The following is a 17,890-nucleotide window of genomic DNA, read 5'->3' as shown; positions in this document are numbered from 1 at the left end:
GGGGGTCATCATGTATACAGTAGTACAGGGTGTGAGTTTAGGGGGGGGGTCATCATGTTTACAGTAGTACAGGGTGTGAGTTTAGGGGGTCATCATGTATACAGTAGTACAGGGTGTGAGTTTAGGGGGTCATCATGTTTACAGTAGTACAGGGTGTGAGTTTAGGGGGTCATCATGTTTACAGTAGTACAGGGTGTGAGTTTAGGGGGTCATCATGTTTACAGTAGTACAGGGTGTGAGTTTAGGGGGTCATCATGTTTACAGTAGTACAGGGTGTGAGTTTAGGGGGTCATCATGTTTACAGTAGTACAGGGTGTGAGTTTAGGGGGGGTCATCATGTTTACAGTAGTACAGGGTGTGAGTTTAGGGGGGTCATCATGTTTACAGTAGTACAGGGTGTGAGTTTAGGGGGTCATCATGTATACAGTAGTACAGGGTGTGAGTTTAGGGGGTCATCATGTTTACAGTAGTACAGGGTGTGAGTTTAGGGGGTCATCATGTATACAGTAGTACAGGGTGTGAGTTTAGGGGGTCATCATGTTTACAGTAGTACAGGGTGTGAGTTTAGGGGTCATCATGTTACAGTAGTACAGTAGTACAGGTACAGTGTGAGTTTAGGGGGTCATCATGTTTACAGTAGTACAGGGTGTGAGTTTAGGGGGTCATCATGTTTACAGTAGTACAGGGTGTGAGTTTAGGGGGTCATCATGTTTACAGTAGTACAGGGTGTGAGTTTAGGGGGTCATCATGTATACAGTAGTACAGGGTGTGAGTTTAGGGGTCATCATGTATACAGTAGTACAGGGTGTGAGTTTAGGGGGTCATCATGTATACAGTAGTACAGGGTGTGAGTTTAGGGGGTCATCATGTTTACAGTAGTACAGGGTGTGAGTTTAGGGGGTCATCATGTTTACAGTAGTACAGGGTGTGAGTTTAGGGGTCATCATGTTTACAGTAGTACAGGGTGTGAGTTTAGGGGTCATCATGTATACAGTAGTACAGGGTGTGAGTTTAGGGGGTCATCATGTTTACAGTAGTACAGGGTGTGAGTTTAGGGGGTCATCATGTATACAGTAGTACAGGGTGTGAGTTTAGGGGGGTCATCATGTTTACAGTAGTACAGGGTGTGAGTTTAGGGGGTCATCATGTTTACAGTAGTACAGGGTGTGAGTTTAGGGGGTCATCATGTTTACAGTAGTACAGGGTGTGAGTTTAGGGGTCATCATGTTTACAGTAGTACAGGGTGTGAGTTTAGGGGTCATCATGTATACAGTAGTACAGGGTGTGAGTTTAGGGGTCATCATGTATACAGTAGTACAGGGTGTGAGTTTAGGGGGTCATCATGTATACAGTAGTACAGGGTGTGAGTTTAGGGGGTCATCATGTTTACAGTAGTACAGGGTGTGAGTTTAGGGGGTCATCATGTTTACAGTAGTACAGGGTGTGAGTTTAGGGGGGTCATCATGTTTACAGTAGTACAGGGTGTGAGTTTAGGGGGTCATCATGTATACAGTAGTACAGGGTGTGAGTTTAGGGGTCATCATGTTTACATCATGTTTACAGTAGTACAGGGTGTGAGTTTAGGGGGTCATCATGTTACAGTAGTACAGGGTGTGAGTTTAGGGGGTCATCATGTTTACAGTAGTACAGGGTGTGAGTTTAGGGGGTCATCATGTATACAGTAGTACAGGGTGTGAGTTTAGGGGGTCATCATGTTTACAGTAGTACAGGGTGTGAGTTTAGGGGGTCATCATGTTTACAGTAGTACAGGGTGTGAGTTTAGGGGGTCATCATGTATACAGTAGTACAGGGTGTGAGTTTAGGGGTCATCATGTTTACAGTAGTACAGGGTGTGAGTTTAGGGGGTCATCATGTATACAGTAGTACAGGGTGTGAGTTTAGGGGGTCATCATGTTTACAGTAGTACAGGGTGTGAGTTTAGGGGGTCATCATGTATACAGTAGTACAGGGTGTGAGTTTAGGGGGTCATTTATACAGTAGTACAGGGTGTGAGTTTAGGGGGTCATCATGTTTACAGTAGTACAGGGTGTGAGTTTAGGGGGTCATCATGTTTACAGTAGTACAGGGTGTGAGTTTAGGGGGTCATCATGTTTACAGTAGTACAGGGTGTGAGTTTAGGGGGTCATCATGTTTACAGTAGTACAGGGTGTGAGTTTAGGGGGTCATCATGTTTACAGTAGTACAGGGTGTGAGTTTAGGGGGTCATCATGTTTACAGTAGTACAGGGTGTGAGTTTAGGGGGTCATCATGTTTACAGTAGTACAGGGTGTGAGTTTAGGGGGTCATCATGTTTACAGTAGTACAGGGTGTGAGTTTAGGGGGTCATCATGTATACAGTAGTACAGGGTGTGAGTTTAGGGGTCATCATGTTTACAGTAGTACAGGGTGTGAGTTTAGGGGGGTCATCATGTTTACAGTAGTACAGGGTGTGAGTTTAGGGGGTCATCATGTTTACAGTAGTACAGGGTGTGAGTTTAGGGGTCATCATGTTTACAGTAGTACAGGGTGTGAGTTTAGGGGGTCATCATGTTTACAGTAGTACAGGGTGTGAGTTTAGGGGGTCATCATGTTTACAGTAGTACAGGGTGTGAGTTTAGGGGGTCATCATGTATACAGTAGTACAGGGTGTGAGTTTAGGGGGTTTACATCATGTTTTACAGTAGTAGTACAGGGTGTGAGTTTAGGGGGGTCATCATGTTTACAGTAGTACAGGGTGTGAGTTTAGGGGGTCATCATGTATACAGTAGTACAGGGTGTGAGTTTAGGGGTCATCATGTTTACAGTAGTACAGGGTGTGAGTTTAGGGGGGGAGTTTAGGGGTCATCATGTATACAGTAGTACAGGGTGTGAGTTTAGGGGGTCATCATGTATACAGTAGTACAGGGTGTGAGTTTAGGGGGTCATCATGTATACAGTAGTACAGGGTGTGAGTTTATCATGTTTACAGGGGGGGGGTCATCATGTATACAGTAGTACAGGGTGTGAGTTTAGGGGGTCATCATGTTTACAGTAGTACAGGGTGTGAGTTTAGGGGGTCATCATGTATACAGTAGTACAGGGTGTGAGTTTAGGGGGTCATCATGTATACAGTAGTACAGGGTGTGAGTTTAGGGGGGTCATCATGTTTACAGTAGTACAGGGTGTGAGTTTAGGGGTCATCATGTTTACAGTAGTACAGGGTGTGAGTTTAGGGGGGTCATCATGTTTACAGTAGTACAGGGTGTGAGTTTAGGGGGGTCATCATGTTTACAGTAGTACAGGGTGTGAGTTTAGGGGGTCATCATGTATACAGTAGTACAGGGTGTGAGTTTAGGGGGTCATCATGTATACAGTAGTACAGGGTGTGAGTTTAGGGGGTCATCATGTATACAGTAGTACAGGGTGTGAGTTTAGGGGGTCATCATGTTTACAGTAGTACAGGGTGTGAGTTTAGGGGGGTCATCATGTTTACAGTAGTACAGGGTGTGAGTTTAGGGGGGGGTCATCATGTATACAGTAGTACAGGGTGTGAGTTTAGGGGGGTCATCATGTTTACAGTAGTACAGGGTGTGAGTTTAGGGGGTCATCATGTATACAGTAGTACAGGGTGTGAGTTTAGGGGGTCATCATGTTTACAGTAGTACAGGGTGTGAGTTTAGGGGGTCATCATGTTTACAGTAGTACAGGGTGTGAGTTTAGGGGGTCATCATGTTTACAGTAGTACAGGGTGTGAGTTTAGGGGGTCATCATGTTTACAGTAGTACAGGGTGTGAGTTTAGGGGGTCATCATGTTTACAGTAGTACAGGGTGTGAGTTTAGGGGGTCATCATGTATACAGTAGTACAGGGTGTGAGTTTAGGGGGTCATCATGTATACAGTAGTACAGGGTGTGAGTTTAGGGGGGTCATCATGTATACAGTAGTACAGGGTGTGAGTTTAGTTTAGGGGGTCATCATGTATACAGTAGTACAGGGTGTGAGTTTAGGGGGGTCATCATGTATACAGTAGTACAGGGTGTGAGTTTAGGGGGTCATCATGTTTACAGTAGTACAGGGTGTGAGTTTAGGGGGGTCATCATGTTTACAGTAGTACAGGGTGTGAGTTTAGGGGGTCATCATGTTTACAGTAGTACAGGGTGTGAGTTTAGGGGGTCATCATGTTTACAGTAGTACAGGGTGTGAGTTTAGGGGGTCATCATGTATACAGTAGTACAGGGTGTGAGTTTAGGGGGTCATCATGTTTACAGTAGTACAGGGTGTGAGTTTAGGGGGTCATCATGTTTACAGTAGTACAGGGTGTGAGTTTAGGGGGTCATCATGTATACAGTAGTACAGGGTGTGAGTTTAGGGGGTGATCATGTATACAGTAGTACAGGGTGTGAGTTTAGGGGGGGGGGTCATCATGTATACAGTAGTACAGGGTGTGAGTTTAGGGGGTCATCATGTTTACAGTATGTTTATTTTTGGCCCAGGCGGTATCATGTATACAGTAGTACAGAACATTTGGTGTGTGTGTGTGTGTGTGTGTGTGTGTGTGTGTGTAGGGCCCTGCAGGTACGTAAGAAGACGGGGGGCGTCAACATGCCTGTCCAGGTTATAGGGGACATCTTGGCGTCAGAGCTGCCTCACCTCCAGCCTTACATCCAGTTCTGCTCCTGTCAACTCAACGGAGCGACCCTGCTACAGAGTAGGACTGACAACCAACAGGACTTTAAAGACTTCCTCAAGGTGAGTGAAAAGACAGGGGGGGGTATAGAGGAGAGTAGAGAGAATGGGAGGACAGGGAGAGTAGAGAGAATGGGAGGACAGGGGAGAGAGGGAAGGACAGGGGAGAGGGGGAGGACAGAGGAGGGGGGAGGACAGGGAGAGAGAGAGGGGAGGACAGGGGAGAGAGGGGAGGACAGGGGAGAGTAGGAAGGGAGAGAGAGGGGACAGGGGAGAGGGGAGGACAGGGGATAGTAGAGAGAAGGGGAGAGTAGAGAGGGGAGGACAGGGAGAGAGGGGGAGGGAGGACAGGGGAGAGTAGAGAGGGAGGACAGGGGAGAGTAGAGAGAGGGGAGGACAGGGGAGAGAGGGGAGGACAGGGAGAGTAGAGAGGGGGGGGAGGACAGGGAGAGTAGAGAGGAGGACAGGGGAGAGAGGGAGAGGGGGAGGACAGGGGAGAGTAGAGAGGGGGAGGACAGGGGATAGTAGAGAGAAGGGGAGAGTAGAGAGGGGGAGGACAGGGGAGAGAGAGAGAGGGGAGGACAGGGGAGAGAGGGGAGGACAGGGGAGAGTAGGGGGAGGACAGGGGAGAGTAGAGAGAGGGGGAGGACAGGGGAGAGAGGGGGGAGAGAGGGGGAGGACAGGGGAGAGTAGAGAGAGGGGGAGGACAGGGGATAGTAGAGAGAAGGGGAGAGTAGAGAGAAGGGGAGGACAGGGGAGAGTAGAGAGAAGGGGAGGACAGGGGAGAGTAGAGAGGGGGGAGGACAGGGGAGTAGAGAGAAGGGGAGAGTAGAGAGAAAGGGGAGGACAGGGGAGAGTAGAGAGAAGGGGAGGACAGGGGAGAGTAGAGAGAAGGGGAGGACAGGGGAGAGTAGAGAGAGGAGGAGGACAGGGGATAGTAGAGAGAAGGGGAGAGTAGAGAGAAGGGAGGACAGGGGAGAGTAGAGAGAAGGGGAGGACAGGGGAGAGTAGAGAGAGGGAGGACAGGGGAGAGAGGGGAGGACAGGGGAGAGTAGAGAGGGGGAGGACAGGGGATAGTAGAGAGAAGGGGAGAGTAGAGAGAAGGGGAGGACAGGGAGAGTAGAGAGAAGGGGAGGACAGGGAGAGTAGAGAGGGGAGGACAGGGGAGAGAAGGGGAGGACAGGGGAGAGTAGAGAGGGGGGAGGACAGGGGAGAGAGGGGAGAGAGGGGGAGGACAGGGGAGAGTAGAGAGAGGGGGAGGACAGGGGATAGTAGAGAGAAGGGGAGAGTAGAGAGAAGGGGAGGACAGGGGAGAGTAGAGAGAGGGGGAGGACAGGGGAGAGTAGAGAGAAGGGGAGAGTAGAGAGAAGGGGAGGACAGGGGAGAGTAGAGAGAGGCGAGGACAGGGGAGAGTAGAGAGAGGCGAGGACAGGGGAGAGTAGAGAGAGGAGGAGGACAGGGAACACATCTAAATAGAATGAAGAGGAAGAATAGGTCAGGAGAACATGCAGTGAGAGAAAGAGGAGCAAAGCGATGAATGAACTTCATGTATTTTCCTGATACATACCAACCTGCCGAGTTGTGCTGATTTACGCATGAAAAGTTGTACGTTCATATTGAAACCAATGTGTTTCCTCCTTCAGAAAATCGCCACAGACTACCGCTGTAAAGGCATGCCCTTATCCAGCTTCCTGCTGAAGCCCATGCAGAGGATCACACGCTACCCTCTACACATCAAGAATGTAAGAGAGAGTAAACGTGTGACTGTGTGCTCATGATTACATGAACATGTCATTCAGCAGAAGCTCTTATCCAAGGTTACTACGTACAGTAGAGAGTGAATCGAACCCACAGCCCTGCCATGCTCGACCCACTGAGCCACGTGGGTCTATTTATCTATAGTACCTGGGTGTGTATTGGTATTGTGGGTCTATTTATCTATAGGACCTGGGTGTGTATTGGTATTGTGGGTCTATTTATCTATAGTACCTGGGTGTGTATTGGTATTGTGGGTCTATTTATCTATAGGACCTGGGTGTGTATTGGTATTGTGGGTCTATTTATCTATAGGACCTGGGTGTGTATTGTGTCGGGAGTTTTTCCTAGCCCCCGTGCTTCTGCATTCTCGTGTCGGGAGTTTTTCCTAGCCCCGTGCTTCTGCATTCTTGTGTCGGGAGTTTTCCCTAGCCCCCGTGCTTCTGCATTCTTGTGTCGGGAGTTTTCCCTAGCCCCGTGCTTCTGCATTCTTGTGTCGGGAGTTTTCCCTAGCCCCCGTGCTTCTGCATTCTCGTGTCGGGAGTTTTTCCTAGCCACCGTGCTTCTGCATTGCTTTGCTCTGTGGGGTTTTAGGCTTGGTTTTTGTAATGCACTTTGACATCTGCTGATTTTTAAAAAGGGGGCTTTATAAAACACATTTGATTGATTTTCAGATCCTGGAGAGTACCCAGGAGGAGCATGCAGACTGCAGGCCCCTGAGAGAGGCTCTGGAGCGGGCTGAGGAGCTGTGTACTCAGGTCAACGAGGGGGTCAGGGAGAAGGAGAACTGTGACAGGCTGGAGTGGATACAGTCACACGTACAGTGTGAGGGAGTCACAGAGGTAGACACTCACATGGAGTCTCACACACACACACACACTCACTCACACTCAGTCACACACACACACACACACACACACACACACACACACACACACACACACACACACACACACACACACACACACACTCACACACTCAGTCACACACACACACACACACAAACACAGTGTGAGGGAGTCAGAGGTACACACTCACATGGAGTCTCTCAACACACACACACACACACACACACACACACACACACACACACACACACACACACACATACACACACACACGTACAGTGTGAGGGAGTCACAGAGGTAGACACTCGCATGTAGTCTCACTCGCTCACACACACACACACACACACACACACACAGATAATATCACACACACACACACACACACACACACACACACACACACACATACCTCTGTAACCTGTGTCTCCCCTGCAGAACCTGGTGTTTAACTCTCTGACTAACTGCCTGGGGCCTCGTAAGCTGCTCCACAGTGGGAAGGTGTATAAGATGAAGGGCAATAAGGAGCTGTGGGCTTTCCTTTTTAACGACTTCCTGTTGCTCACCCACGCCGCCAGACAGTTCAGCTCCTCGGGACCGGACAGACTCTTCACCAGCAAGAACAGCACACAGCTTAAGATGTACAAGCCGGTGAGAGAGAGAGAGAGACACACACACACCATGGACATGCTGACACACACACACACCACAGACATGCTGACACACACACACACCACAGACATGCTGACACACACACACACACACCACAGACTTGCTGACACACACACACACACACCACAGACATGCTGACACACACACACACACACACATGCTGACACACACACACACACACCACAGACACGCGTTAGTTCCAAGTGGTTGATTTTGGCAAGATACAGAAACGACACTTCCTGTTGAAAAAGCGTCTCTCATCGGTGCCCATTTAAATGACATGCATCCCTGTCTCCATCACAATGGTATTCTGTCAGAAAAAACTAAATCATTCTTTACCTCAGGATACTTCAACAGGTGACTATCATTCTTTACCTCAGGATACTTCAACAGGTGACTATCATTCTTTACCCCCGGATACTTCAACAGGTGACTATCATTCTTTACCCCCGGATACTTCAACAGGTGACTATCATTCTTTACCCCGGATACTTCAACAGGTGACTATCATTCTTTACCCCGGATACTTCTATGGGTGACTATCATTCTTTACCCCGGATACTTCAACAGGTGACTATCATTCTTTACTCCAGGATACTTCAACAGGTGACTATCATTCTTTACCCCGGATACTTCAACAGGTGACTATCATTCTTTACCCCGGATACTTCAACAGGTGACTATCATTCTTTACCCCCGGATACTTCTATGGGTGACTATCATTCTTTACCCCGGATACTTCAACAGGTGACTATCATTCTTTACCCCCGGATACTTCAACAGGTGACTATCATTCTTTACCCCCGGATACTTCAACAGGTGACTATCATTCTTTACCCCCGGATACTTCAACAGGTGACTATCATTCTTTACTCCAGGATACTTCAACAGGTGACTATCATTCTTTACCCCCGGATACTTCAACAGGTGACTATCATTCTTTACCCCGGATACTTCAACAGGTGACTATCATTCTTTACCCCTGGATACTTCAACAGGTGACTATCATTCTTTACCCCGGATACTTCAACAGGTGACTATCATTCTTTACCCCGGATACTTCAACTGGTGACTATCATTCTTTACCCCGGATACTTCAACAGGTGACTATCATTCTTTACCCCGGATACTTCTATGGGTGACTATCATTCTTTACCCCGGATACTTCAACAGGTGACTATCATTCTTTACCCCGGATACTTCAACAGGTGACTATCATTCTTTACCCCGGATACTTCTATGGGTGACTATCATTCTTTACCCCGGATACTTCAACAGGTGACTATCATTCTTTACCCCAGGATACTTCAACAGGTGACTATCATTCTTTACCCCTGGATACTTCAACAGGTGACTATCATTCTTTACCCCGGATACTTCAACAGGTGACTATCATTCTTTACCCCGGATACTTCAACTGGTGACTATCATTCTTTACCCCGGATACTTCAACAGGTGACTATCATTCTTTACCCCGGATACCAACAGGTGACTATCATTCTTTACCCCGATACTTCAACTGGTGACTATCATTCTTTACCCCGGATACTTCAACAGGTGACTATCATTCTTTACCCCCGGATACTTCAACTGGTGACTATCATTCTTTACCCCCGGATACTTCAACTGGTGACTATCATTCTTTACCCCCGGATACGTCAACAGGTGACTATCATTCTTTACTCCCGGATACGTCAACTGGTGACTATCATTCTTTACCCCCGGATACTTCTATGGGTGACTATCATTCTTTACCCCGGATACTTCAACTGGTGACTATCATTCTTTACCCCGGATACTTCAACAGGTGACTATCATTCTTTACCCCGGATACTTCAACAGGTGACTATCATTCTTTACCCCGGATACTTCAACAGGTGACTATCATTCTTTACCCCGGATACTTCAACAGGTGACTATCATTCTTTACCCCGGATACTTCAACTGGTGACTATCATTCTTTACCCCGGATACTTCAACAGGTGACTATCATTCTTTACCCCGGATACTTCTATGGGTGACTATCATTCTTTACCCCGGATACTTCAACAGGTGACTATCATTCTTTACCCCGGATACTTCAACAGGTGACTATCATTCTTTACCCCGGATACTTCTATGGGTGACTATCATTCTTTACCCCCGGATACTTCAACAGGTGACTATCATTCTTTACCCCAGGATACTTCAACAGGTGACTATCATTCTTTACCCCCGGATACTTCTATGGGTGACTATCATTCTTTACCCCTGGATACTTCAACAGGTGACTATCATTCTTTACTCCCGGATACTTCAACTGGTGACTATCATTCTTTACCCCCGGATACTTCAACAGGTGACTATCATTCTTTACCCCCGGATACTTCAACAGGTGACTATCATTCTTTACCCCCGGATACTTCAACTGGTGACTATCATTCTTTACCCCGGATACTTCAACAGGTGACTATCATTCTTTACCCCGGATACTTCAACTGGTGACTATCATTCTTTACCCCGGATACTTCAACTGGTGACTATCATTCTTTACCCCGGATACGTCAACAGGTGACTATCATTCTTTACTCCCGGATACGTCAACTGGTGACTATCATTCTTTACCCCGGATACTTCTATGGGTGACTATCATTCTTTACCCCCGGATACTTCAACTGGTGACTATCATTCTTTACCCCCGGATACTTCAACAGGTGACTATCATTCTTTACCCCCGGATACTTCTATGGGTGACTATCATTCTTTACTCCAGGATACTTCAACAGGTGACTATCATTCTTTACTCCCGGATACGTCAACAGGTGACTATCATTCTTTACCCCCGGATACTTCTATGGGTGACTATCATTCTTTACCCCCGGATACTTCAACTGGTGACTATCATTCTTTACCCCCGGATACTTCAACAGGTGACTATCATTCTTTACCCCCGGATACTTCAACTGGTGACTATCATTCTTTACCCCCGGATACGTCAACAGGTGACTATCATTCTTTACTCCCGGATACGTCAACTGGTGACTATCATTCTTTACTCCAGGATACTTCAACAGGTGACTATCATTCTTTACTCCAGGATACTTCAACAGGTGACTATCATTCTTTACCCCCGGATACTTCAACAGGTGACTATCCAGGAGAATAAAGAAAAGGGACCACTGTTTCTGCAGCATAGAGCTGATTATTTATTGACAGGACAAACCAACAGGCTCACCTTTCTAAGTATTCGCCTTCATCAGAGCCTTGGGTAGGAAAAGGACATTATATCTGTGTATAATGTCATGGTTATGAGAGGCTTATGAAGCCTGTGTATAATGTCATAGTTATGAGAGGCTTATGAAGCCTGTGTATAATGTCATGGTTATGAGAGGCTTATGAAGCCTGTGTATAATGTCATGGTTATGAGAGGCTTATGAAGTGCGTTGTTTCCTCCTGTAGCCGGTGTTCCTCAACGAGATTCTAGTGAAGCTGCCTGACTCCTCCAGTGAAGAGCCCTTCTTCCACATCTCCAACATAGACAGAGTCTACAGCCTCAAAACAGAGAACATCAACGAGAGGTGTACACACACACACATGCCACACACACTTCTATGCAGGCAGTCACACATTCCGTGGTCCTTGCTCACGGTGTGTTGTCCGTTCTGCAGGACGGCCTGGGTCCAGAAGATCAAGGCTGCGTGTGAGGACTTCTTCCAGATGGACAAGAAGAAGAGAGCAAAGGCCTACCAAGGTAGGCCTCCACACACACACACCAATAGTAAAATCAGTAGTTCTAGTAATAGTCTGACTCCTCCCCCTGTGTCTTCTGACTCCTCCCCCGGTGTATTCTGACCCCTCCCCTGTGTATTCGAACCCCTCCCCCTTGGTATTCGGACTCCTCCCCCTGGGCATTCGGACTCCTCCCCGGTGTATTCTGACCCCCCTTGGTATTCGGACCCCTCCCCTTGGTATTCGGACCCCCCCACCCCCGGGCATTCGGACTCCTCCCCGGGCATTCGGACTCCTCCCCCTGGGCATTCGGACTCCTCCCCCGGGGCATTCGGACTCCTCCCCGGGCATTCTGACTCCTCCCCCGGGCATTCTGACTCCTCCCCTGGGCATTCAGACTCCTCCCCCTGGGCATTGACTCCTCCCCTTGGCATTCGGACTCCTCCCCTAGGTATTCTCACCCCTCCTCCTCTGTATTCTCACCCCTCCTCCTCTGTATTCTCACCCCTCCTCCTGTGTATTCTGACTCCTCCTCCTGTGTATTCTGACTCCTCCTGTGTATTCTGACCCCTCCTCTGTATTCTGACCCCTCCTCCTCGGTATTCTGACCCCTCCTCCTCGGTATTCTCACTCCTCCTCGGTATTCTCACTCCTCCTCCTCCTGTGTATTCGGACTCCTCCTCCTCCTGTGTATTCGGACTCCTCCTCCTCCTGTGTATTCGGACTCCTCCTCCTCCTGTGTATTCGGGACTCCTCCTCCTGTGTATTCTGACCCCTCCTCCTCTGTATTCTCACCCCTCCTCCTGTGTATTCTGTGTGTCTCCAGCTCGTTCTCTGAAGGCCAGTGGAATCGGCCGTCTGTTAGTCACCGTCCTGGGGGCCACTGAACTGAAGTCCAGCAAACCCAACGGTCAGGCTTATGCACATCATGCAGTACATGGTTTACCCACACAGCACACATGAACTAGTTCCATCTAACCACACCATGGATGTTGTCATGGTAACACTGTAACTCTTGTACAGACTGTTCATCTTTTGAGCACTGGTATGTAATAAAACCCTTCTCCTTTCACCTCCTCCTCCTTGTCCTGTGTGTCCTCCTCTCCTCCCTCCTCCTAGGTAAGAGTAACCCTTACTGTGAGGTGACCATGGAAGCTCAGAACTACACCTCCAAGACTCTGAGTGACACAGTCAACCCCAAGTGGAACTTTAACTGTCAGTTCAACATCAGAGACCTGTACCAGGAAGTGCTCTGCATCACCATCTTCCAGAGGGAGCAGTTCTCCCCTGACGGTTAGCACTCACTCACTCACTCACTCACTCACTCACTCACTCACTCACTCACTCACTCACTCACTCACACACTCACACTCACACAGTCTTGTACAGCTAACCTTGTGGGACACACACAATTCAGTCCCTTTCAAAATCCTATCTTCCCTAACCTTAACCCGTACTTTTACCCTAACCCAAAAACATAACCTTAAACCTAACCCTAGGTCCTAACCCTTAACGTGATTCTAACCCCAACACTTATAAACCCCCTAGAAACCCCCCTGATTCTAACCATAAACCCCCTAGAAATAACACTTGACCTCGTGGGGACTAACAAAATGTCCCCAGTTGGTCAAATTTTAGTTTGTTTTCTATGGGTAATGTGTCAGACGGCTAACTAGTCTCACAGACGGCTAACTTGTTTCTCCTCTCGGCCGTTACCCAGACTTCCTGGGTCATACGGAGGTTCCCGTGGCAACCATAAAGGAGGAGTTGGAGAACAAGGGGCTAGTGACACGCCGCTTGCCGCTCCATGAGGTCCCCACTGGAGAGGTGTGGGTCTGCCTCGACCTGCAGCTCTTCCAAAACAGTGCATCCAAATAAGGACATCCTGGCCAACACTGGACGCCCAAATAAGGACATTTGGCCAACACTGGACGCCCAAATAAGGCCTTCTTGACCTGCAGCCACATGGGGAGGGACTTGTTATATATTGTATCTAACTGCTGGTCTCGGGTCAGATACTTGCTAATGGTTAAGGTTGGGATCTGGGGTTGGGCCGGGGCTAACTTTTACCTGGAGCTGCGGAACCCTCTCCCTCCTCGCCTGAGGTCAGACCATTCTTAGCAATGATCTGAGGACAGTTTAGTCTTTTAGGGCAGTTTACACACACACTGGTGTGTGACTGGTGGTGAGCAAGGTTGGGTTAGTGTAAAGCTGATCCTAGATCTGTAGTGGTTCTACTTGTATCAGCACTAACACTGATGGCCTGCCTATGCTCTCCTCTGCTACGGACTGGCTCCTCATTCTGCCAAGTTTTTATTTTGTGAACTCAACCCCGGCCAATGTTGGACGAAACTATTTATTTAGTGAAGGATCGTCGTCTTAACTCTATATTTGTTCAAGCTAAGATGTTGTTTGGGAAGGTAAATACCAGGTCAAAAGAGGAGGGAGGTCAGGAAAGTGTTTCCCGTCATCAAGGGTCTCACATCCAGCGATTAAACTATCTCAGGACTTGTTTTCCCTGCTGGCTGTTTTATATTACTGCATCATCACCGGCTGCTTTTCTTTTATCTCAGTCTGGTGGCACAGATCTAGTTTTAAAACCAACTCTCTTTCTTTGCAGTATAAATGTTCTGTCGACCTTAAGGAGATCTTGTTCTTTAGTTGTGGTGTAGTTGCCTCAGAAACACTCTAAAAGGAAAACGGGTGTTTAGTTTACTCCACTCCTCCTTTTCATAAAGAGGTTTAGACTGCAGGAACATGTGTGTTTCCGTTTGGCTTTTTAAATCATAGTGAATAAGATAATATGGACAGAGGGGGGACCTGATCCTAGATCAGCACTAGCCTGGTCCCAGGTCTGTTTGTGTTTTTGCCTACTCCAATGCCATTGTCAAGTCAGACTTCATGTTCTGCATGACGATTCCATAAGGAGTTGGCCAGAGAGCAGTACCAGACTGGCACCCAGGCTAGATCTGCACTGCTACTCTGAGACAAAGTGAATATGGACCCAGAACCCTCCAGTGGCTCTATAACCACTTGCTCCACCCAGGGGTGTGGTCACAGAAGCCTCCAGTGGCTCTATAACCACTAGCTCCACCCAGGGGTGTGGTCACAGAAGCCTCCACTAGCTCCACCCAGGGGTGTGGTCACAGAAGCTTCCAGTGGCTCTATAACCACTAGCGCCACCCAGGGGTGTGGTCACAGAACCCTCCAGTGGCTCTGTAACCACTAGCTCCACCCAGGGGTGTGGTCACTGATGACTGGTGAGCCGGAGTGGCTCTTATTTGTTTTCATTTATGTGACTATAACTATGCAGAGGCTTTAATCAGCATTCCATCACAGCATTGTAATCAGTGTCTGAATAGTCTCTTAGTAGCCTTTCATATTTTACCACATGAACAAAGAAAGGATCGTGAGAATAGTCTATTGAACTAATATATGTAAAACATTTATTTTGAATAATAATCATAAAAAAATGTGTAAGACAGGAATGGACATGATTTAGCTGGACAGCTACATTATACTGATCTACAGAGATCTACAGAGATACTGATCTACAGAGATGTTTGTCTTAAATCATTGTTTTGATGTAAGCTGCACAAGTCTTCTATTGGGCTGTTATTCATTTGAGGTTGAACTGTAAGTCCTGTGGTGTGTCGATTAACTCTGTGTACTGATTTACTGTGCTAACAGAGTACATAACTCTGTGTACTGATTTACTGTGCTAACAGAGTACATAACTCTGTGTACTGATTTACTGTGCTAACAGAGTACATAACTCTGTGTACTTATTTACTGTGCTAAGAGTACATAACTCTGTGTACTGATTTACTGTGCTAACAGAGTACATAACTCTGTGTACTGATTTACTGTGCTAACAGAGTGCATAACTCTGTGTACTGATTTACTGTGCTAACAGAGTACATAACTCTGTGTACTGATTTACTGTGCTAACAGAGTGCATAACTCTGTGTACTGATTTACTGTGCTAACAGAGTGCATCCTACTGCCTGATATGCAGTGTTCACAATGGGCACAGCACTCACTGATTCTGGGTTCTCTGAGGATGATAAAAGGTGTTTAAAACAAACCGGCTAAGCACGTTGCGTTTTATCTTGTTGCATAGCAGTAGTAATAACAGTAGGTTAGTTTAGTGGTTTGAGTGTAGGCCTGTGACATGTTTTTAGTCTACATTTGGGGCAATATTTCCAAAGAACCACAATGCATTAATCATCAGTATCAGCTTTGCCTCTGATGCACAGGTAGGCATACATCAGAACAGGAAGTCTGTGCCTCTGATGCACAGGTAGGCATACATCAGAACAGGAAGTCTGTGCCTCTTACGCACAGGTTGGGCTACACCAGAACAAGAAGTCTGTGCCTCTGATGCACAGGTAGGCATACATCAGAACAGGAAGTCTGTGCCTCTTACGCACAGGTAGGCCTACATCAGAACAGGAAGTCTGTGGGGGTGTTCACTTGTTGTAATGGGTCTAGCCTACTGTTGGGAAAATAAACTTTTTTCCACACAAACTTGTTTGATGAGCTTTTAAGGGGTTGAGAGAAACCGTTAATCCCTTGTGTTGATTTGGGTATGAGAAAGGTAAAGCATTAATCCTTGTGTATTAGTAGGATGAGCTGTTTGAGAGCGGCAACATAAACCTGTTTTGGCGTTTTTCTCTGCCTCCTATGACGTGCCAAATGCCAAATCATAAGAAACAATGGGTTGTTACACAATATAAAATAACAATCAACATTGACAGATTATGAGAATACATTGAAAAAAGGATGCAATACCGAAAAGAAAGAAATCCTAACCCATACACTGCTGCCATAATGGACAATACGATCATAAACTGTTGAACTCTATAATGAAAGCAGCCCATCAATTCAAATGTCTTTAAATCATGTTTATACAATCCCTTTCATTCTTTAAAAAAATCCCATCACATTGCTGTGTTTACATTATTTCAACACCGTTAGTGATTTCTTACATTGTTTTAAGTGGCGTAAAGGGACTGCGACTGGGAGAGCGATGGGAAGACCCGATTCTTAAACCCTTTCTGAGTTGACCTTTTATGTAAGACAGGGTTTTCGAACATTACACTGGACAGTTTCACCGACGTTGCGTGTAATGTCACTCGACAGTCCCCTGATTTAACGTGCAAAGTGTTGCCCGACAGAGCCTCAATGGACGAGAGGGGCTAAAGGAGGGGGGGTCTTTTGATGCCGTGCATCATCCATTATTCAGGTGTGGTGACTCCTCTGTGTCCCCACTCCAGACCACACGCACATGCAGACAAAAACACACACAGGCACGCATCAGTTCTCTGGCTACAAAAACAACAGCTGTCTGATTAGCACCACAAGTGTATAAAGTTCTACCTTCACATTATGCTGCGGGCTCTTGGGTAATGATTCCCTCCAAGGACAAGTGTTTATATGCCTGCATATGAGCTACTTTAATATCTGTTGTTCCTGGAACATTTGGAAGTGTCTCGCTTTGAACTCTTCTATGTGTGCTGGGTACATTTCAAATAAGTACAGGAAAGAATTCGGACCCCTAGACTTTTTCCACATTTTTGTTAGGTTAAAAGTTATTGTAAAATTGATAAAATGTTGCTTTGTCACTATGGGGTATTGTGTGTAGATTTGATGAGGGGGAGAATACATAAGTATTCAGACCCTTTACTCAGTACTTTGAAGCATATTTGGCAACGGTTACAGCCTCGAGTCTTCTTGGGTATGACGCTACAAGCTTGGCACACCTGTATTTGGGGAGTTTCTCCCATTCTTCTCTGCAGATCCTTTCAAGCTCTGTCAGGTTGGATGGGGAGCATTGCTGCACAGCTATTTTCATGTCTCTTCAGAGATGTTGGATCGGGTTCAAGTCTGGGCTCTGGCTGGGCCACTCAAGGATATTCAGAGACTTGTCCAGAAGCCACTCCTTCGTTGTCCTGGCTGTGTGATTAGGGTCGTTGTCTTTTTGGAGAACCTTCACCCCAGTCTGATGTCCTGAGCACTCTGGAGCAGGTTTTCATCAAGGACCTCTGTACTTTGCTCCATTCATCTTTGCCTCGACCCTGACTCTTCCGTTTCCTCCAGACGTGACGTTTGGCATTCAGGCCAAAGAGTTCAATCTTGGTTTTATCAGACCAGAGAATGTTGTTTCTCATGGTCTGCAAGTCTTTATGTGCCTCTTGGCAAACTCCAAGTGGGCTGTCATGTGCCTTTTACTGAGGAGTGGCT

General features: G+C 47.0%; 1 protein-coding gene across 2 annotated transcripts in view; it reads left to right on the top strand.

The window, feature by feature from the left end:
- Positions 1 to 16,826, top strand: part of itsn2b (intersectin 2b) — a 97,507-nt gene extending 80,681 nt beyond the window's left edge. For both annotated transcript variants that reach the window (XM_042325193.1, XM_042325192.1), the window contains 9 exons: positions 4,544 to 4,727; positions 6,308 to 6,406; positions 7,094 to 7,261; positions 7,703 to 7,915; positions 11,375 to 11,493; positions 11,584 to 11,666; positions 12,471 to 12,554; positions 12,764 to 12,937; positions 13,365 to 16,826. In XM_042325193.1, the coding sequence (XP_042181127.1) occupies positions 4,544 to 4,727; positions 6,308 to 6,406; positions 7,094 to 7,261; positions 7,703 to 7,915; positions 11,375 to 11,493; positions 11,584 to 11,666; positions 12,471 to 12,554; positions 12,764 to 12,937; positions 13,365 to 13,522 (1,282 nt within the window). In that variant the 3' untranslated portion in view covers positions 13,523 to 16,826. The remainder of the gene's footprint in view (positions 1 to 4,543; positions 4,728 to 6,307; positions 6,407 to 7,093; positions 7,262 to 7,702; positions 7,916 to 11,374; positions 11,494 to 11,583; positions 11,667 to 12,470; positions 12,555 to 12,763; positions 12,938 to 13,364) is intronic.
- The last annotated feature ends 1,064 nt before the right edge of the window (positions 16,827 to 17,890 follow it).

This window comes from Oncorhynchus tshawytscha, linkage group LG08 (assembly GCF_018296145.1).
Source record: "Oncorhynchus tshawytscha isolate Ot180627B linkage group LG08, Otsh_v2.0, whole genome shotgun sequence".
Taxonomy (NCBI): Eukaryota; Metazoa; Chordata; class Actinopteri; order Salmoniformes; family Salmonidae; genus Oncorhynchus; species Oncorhynchus tshawytscha.
The sequence above is the reverse complement of the archived record's forward strand: the minus strand, read 5'-3'. Positions and strand labels throughout refer to the sequence as shown.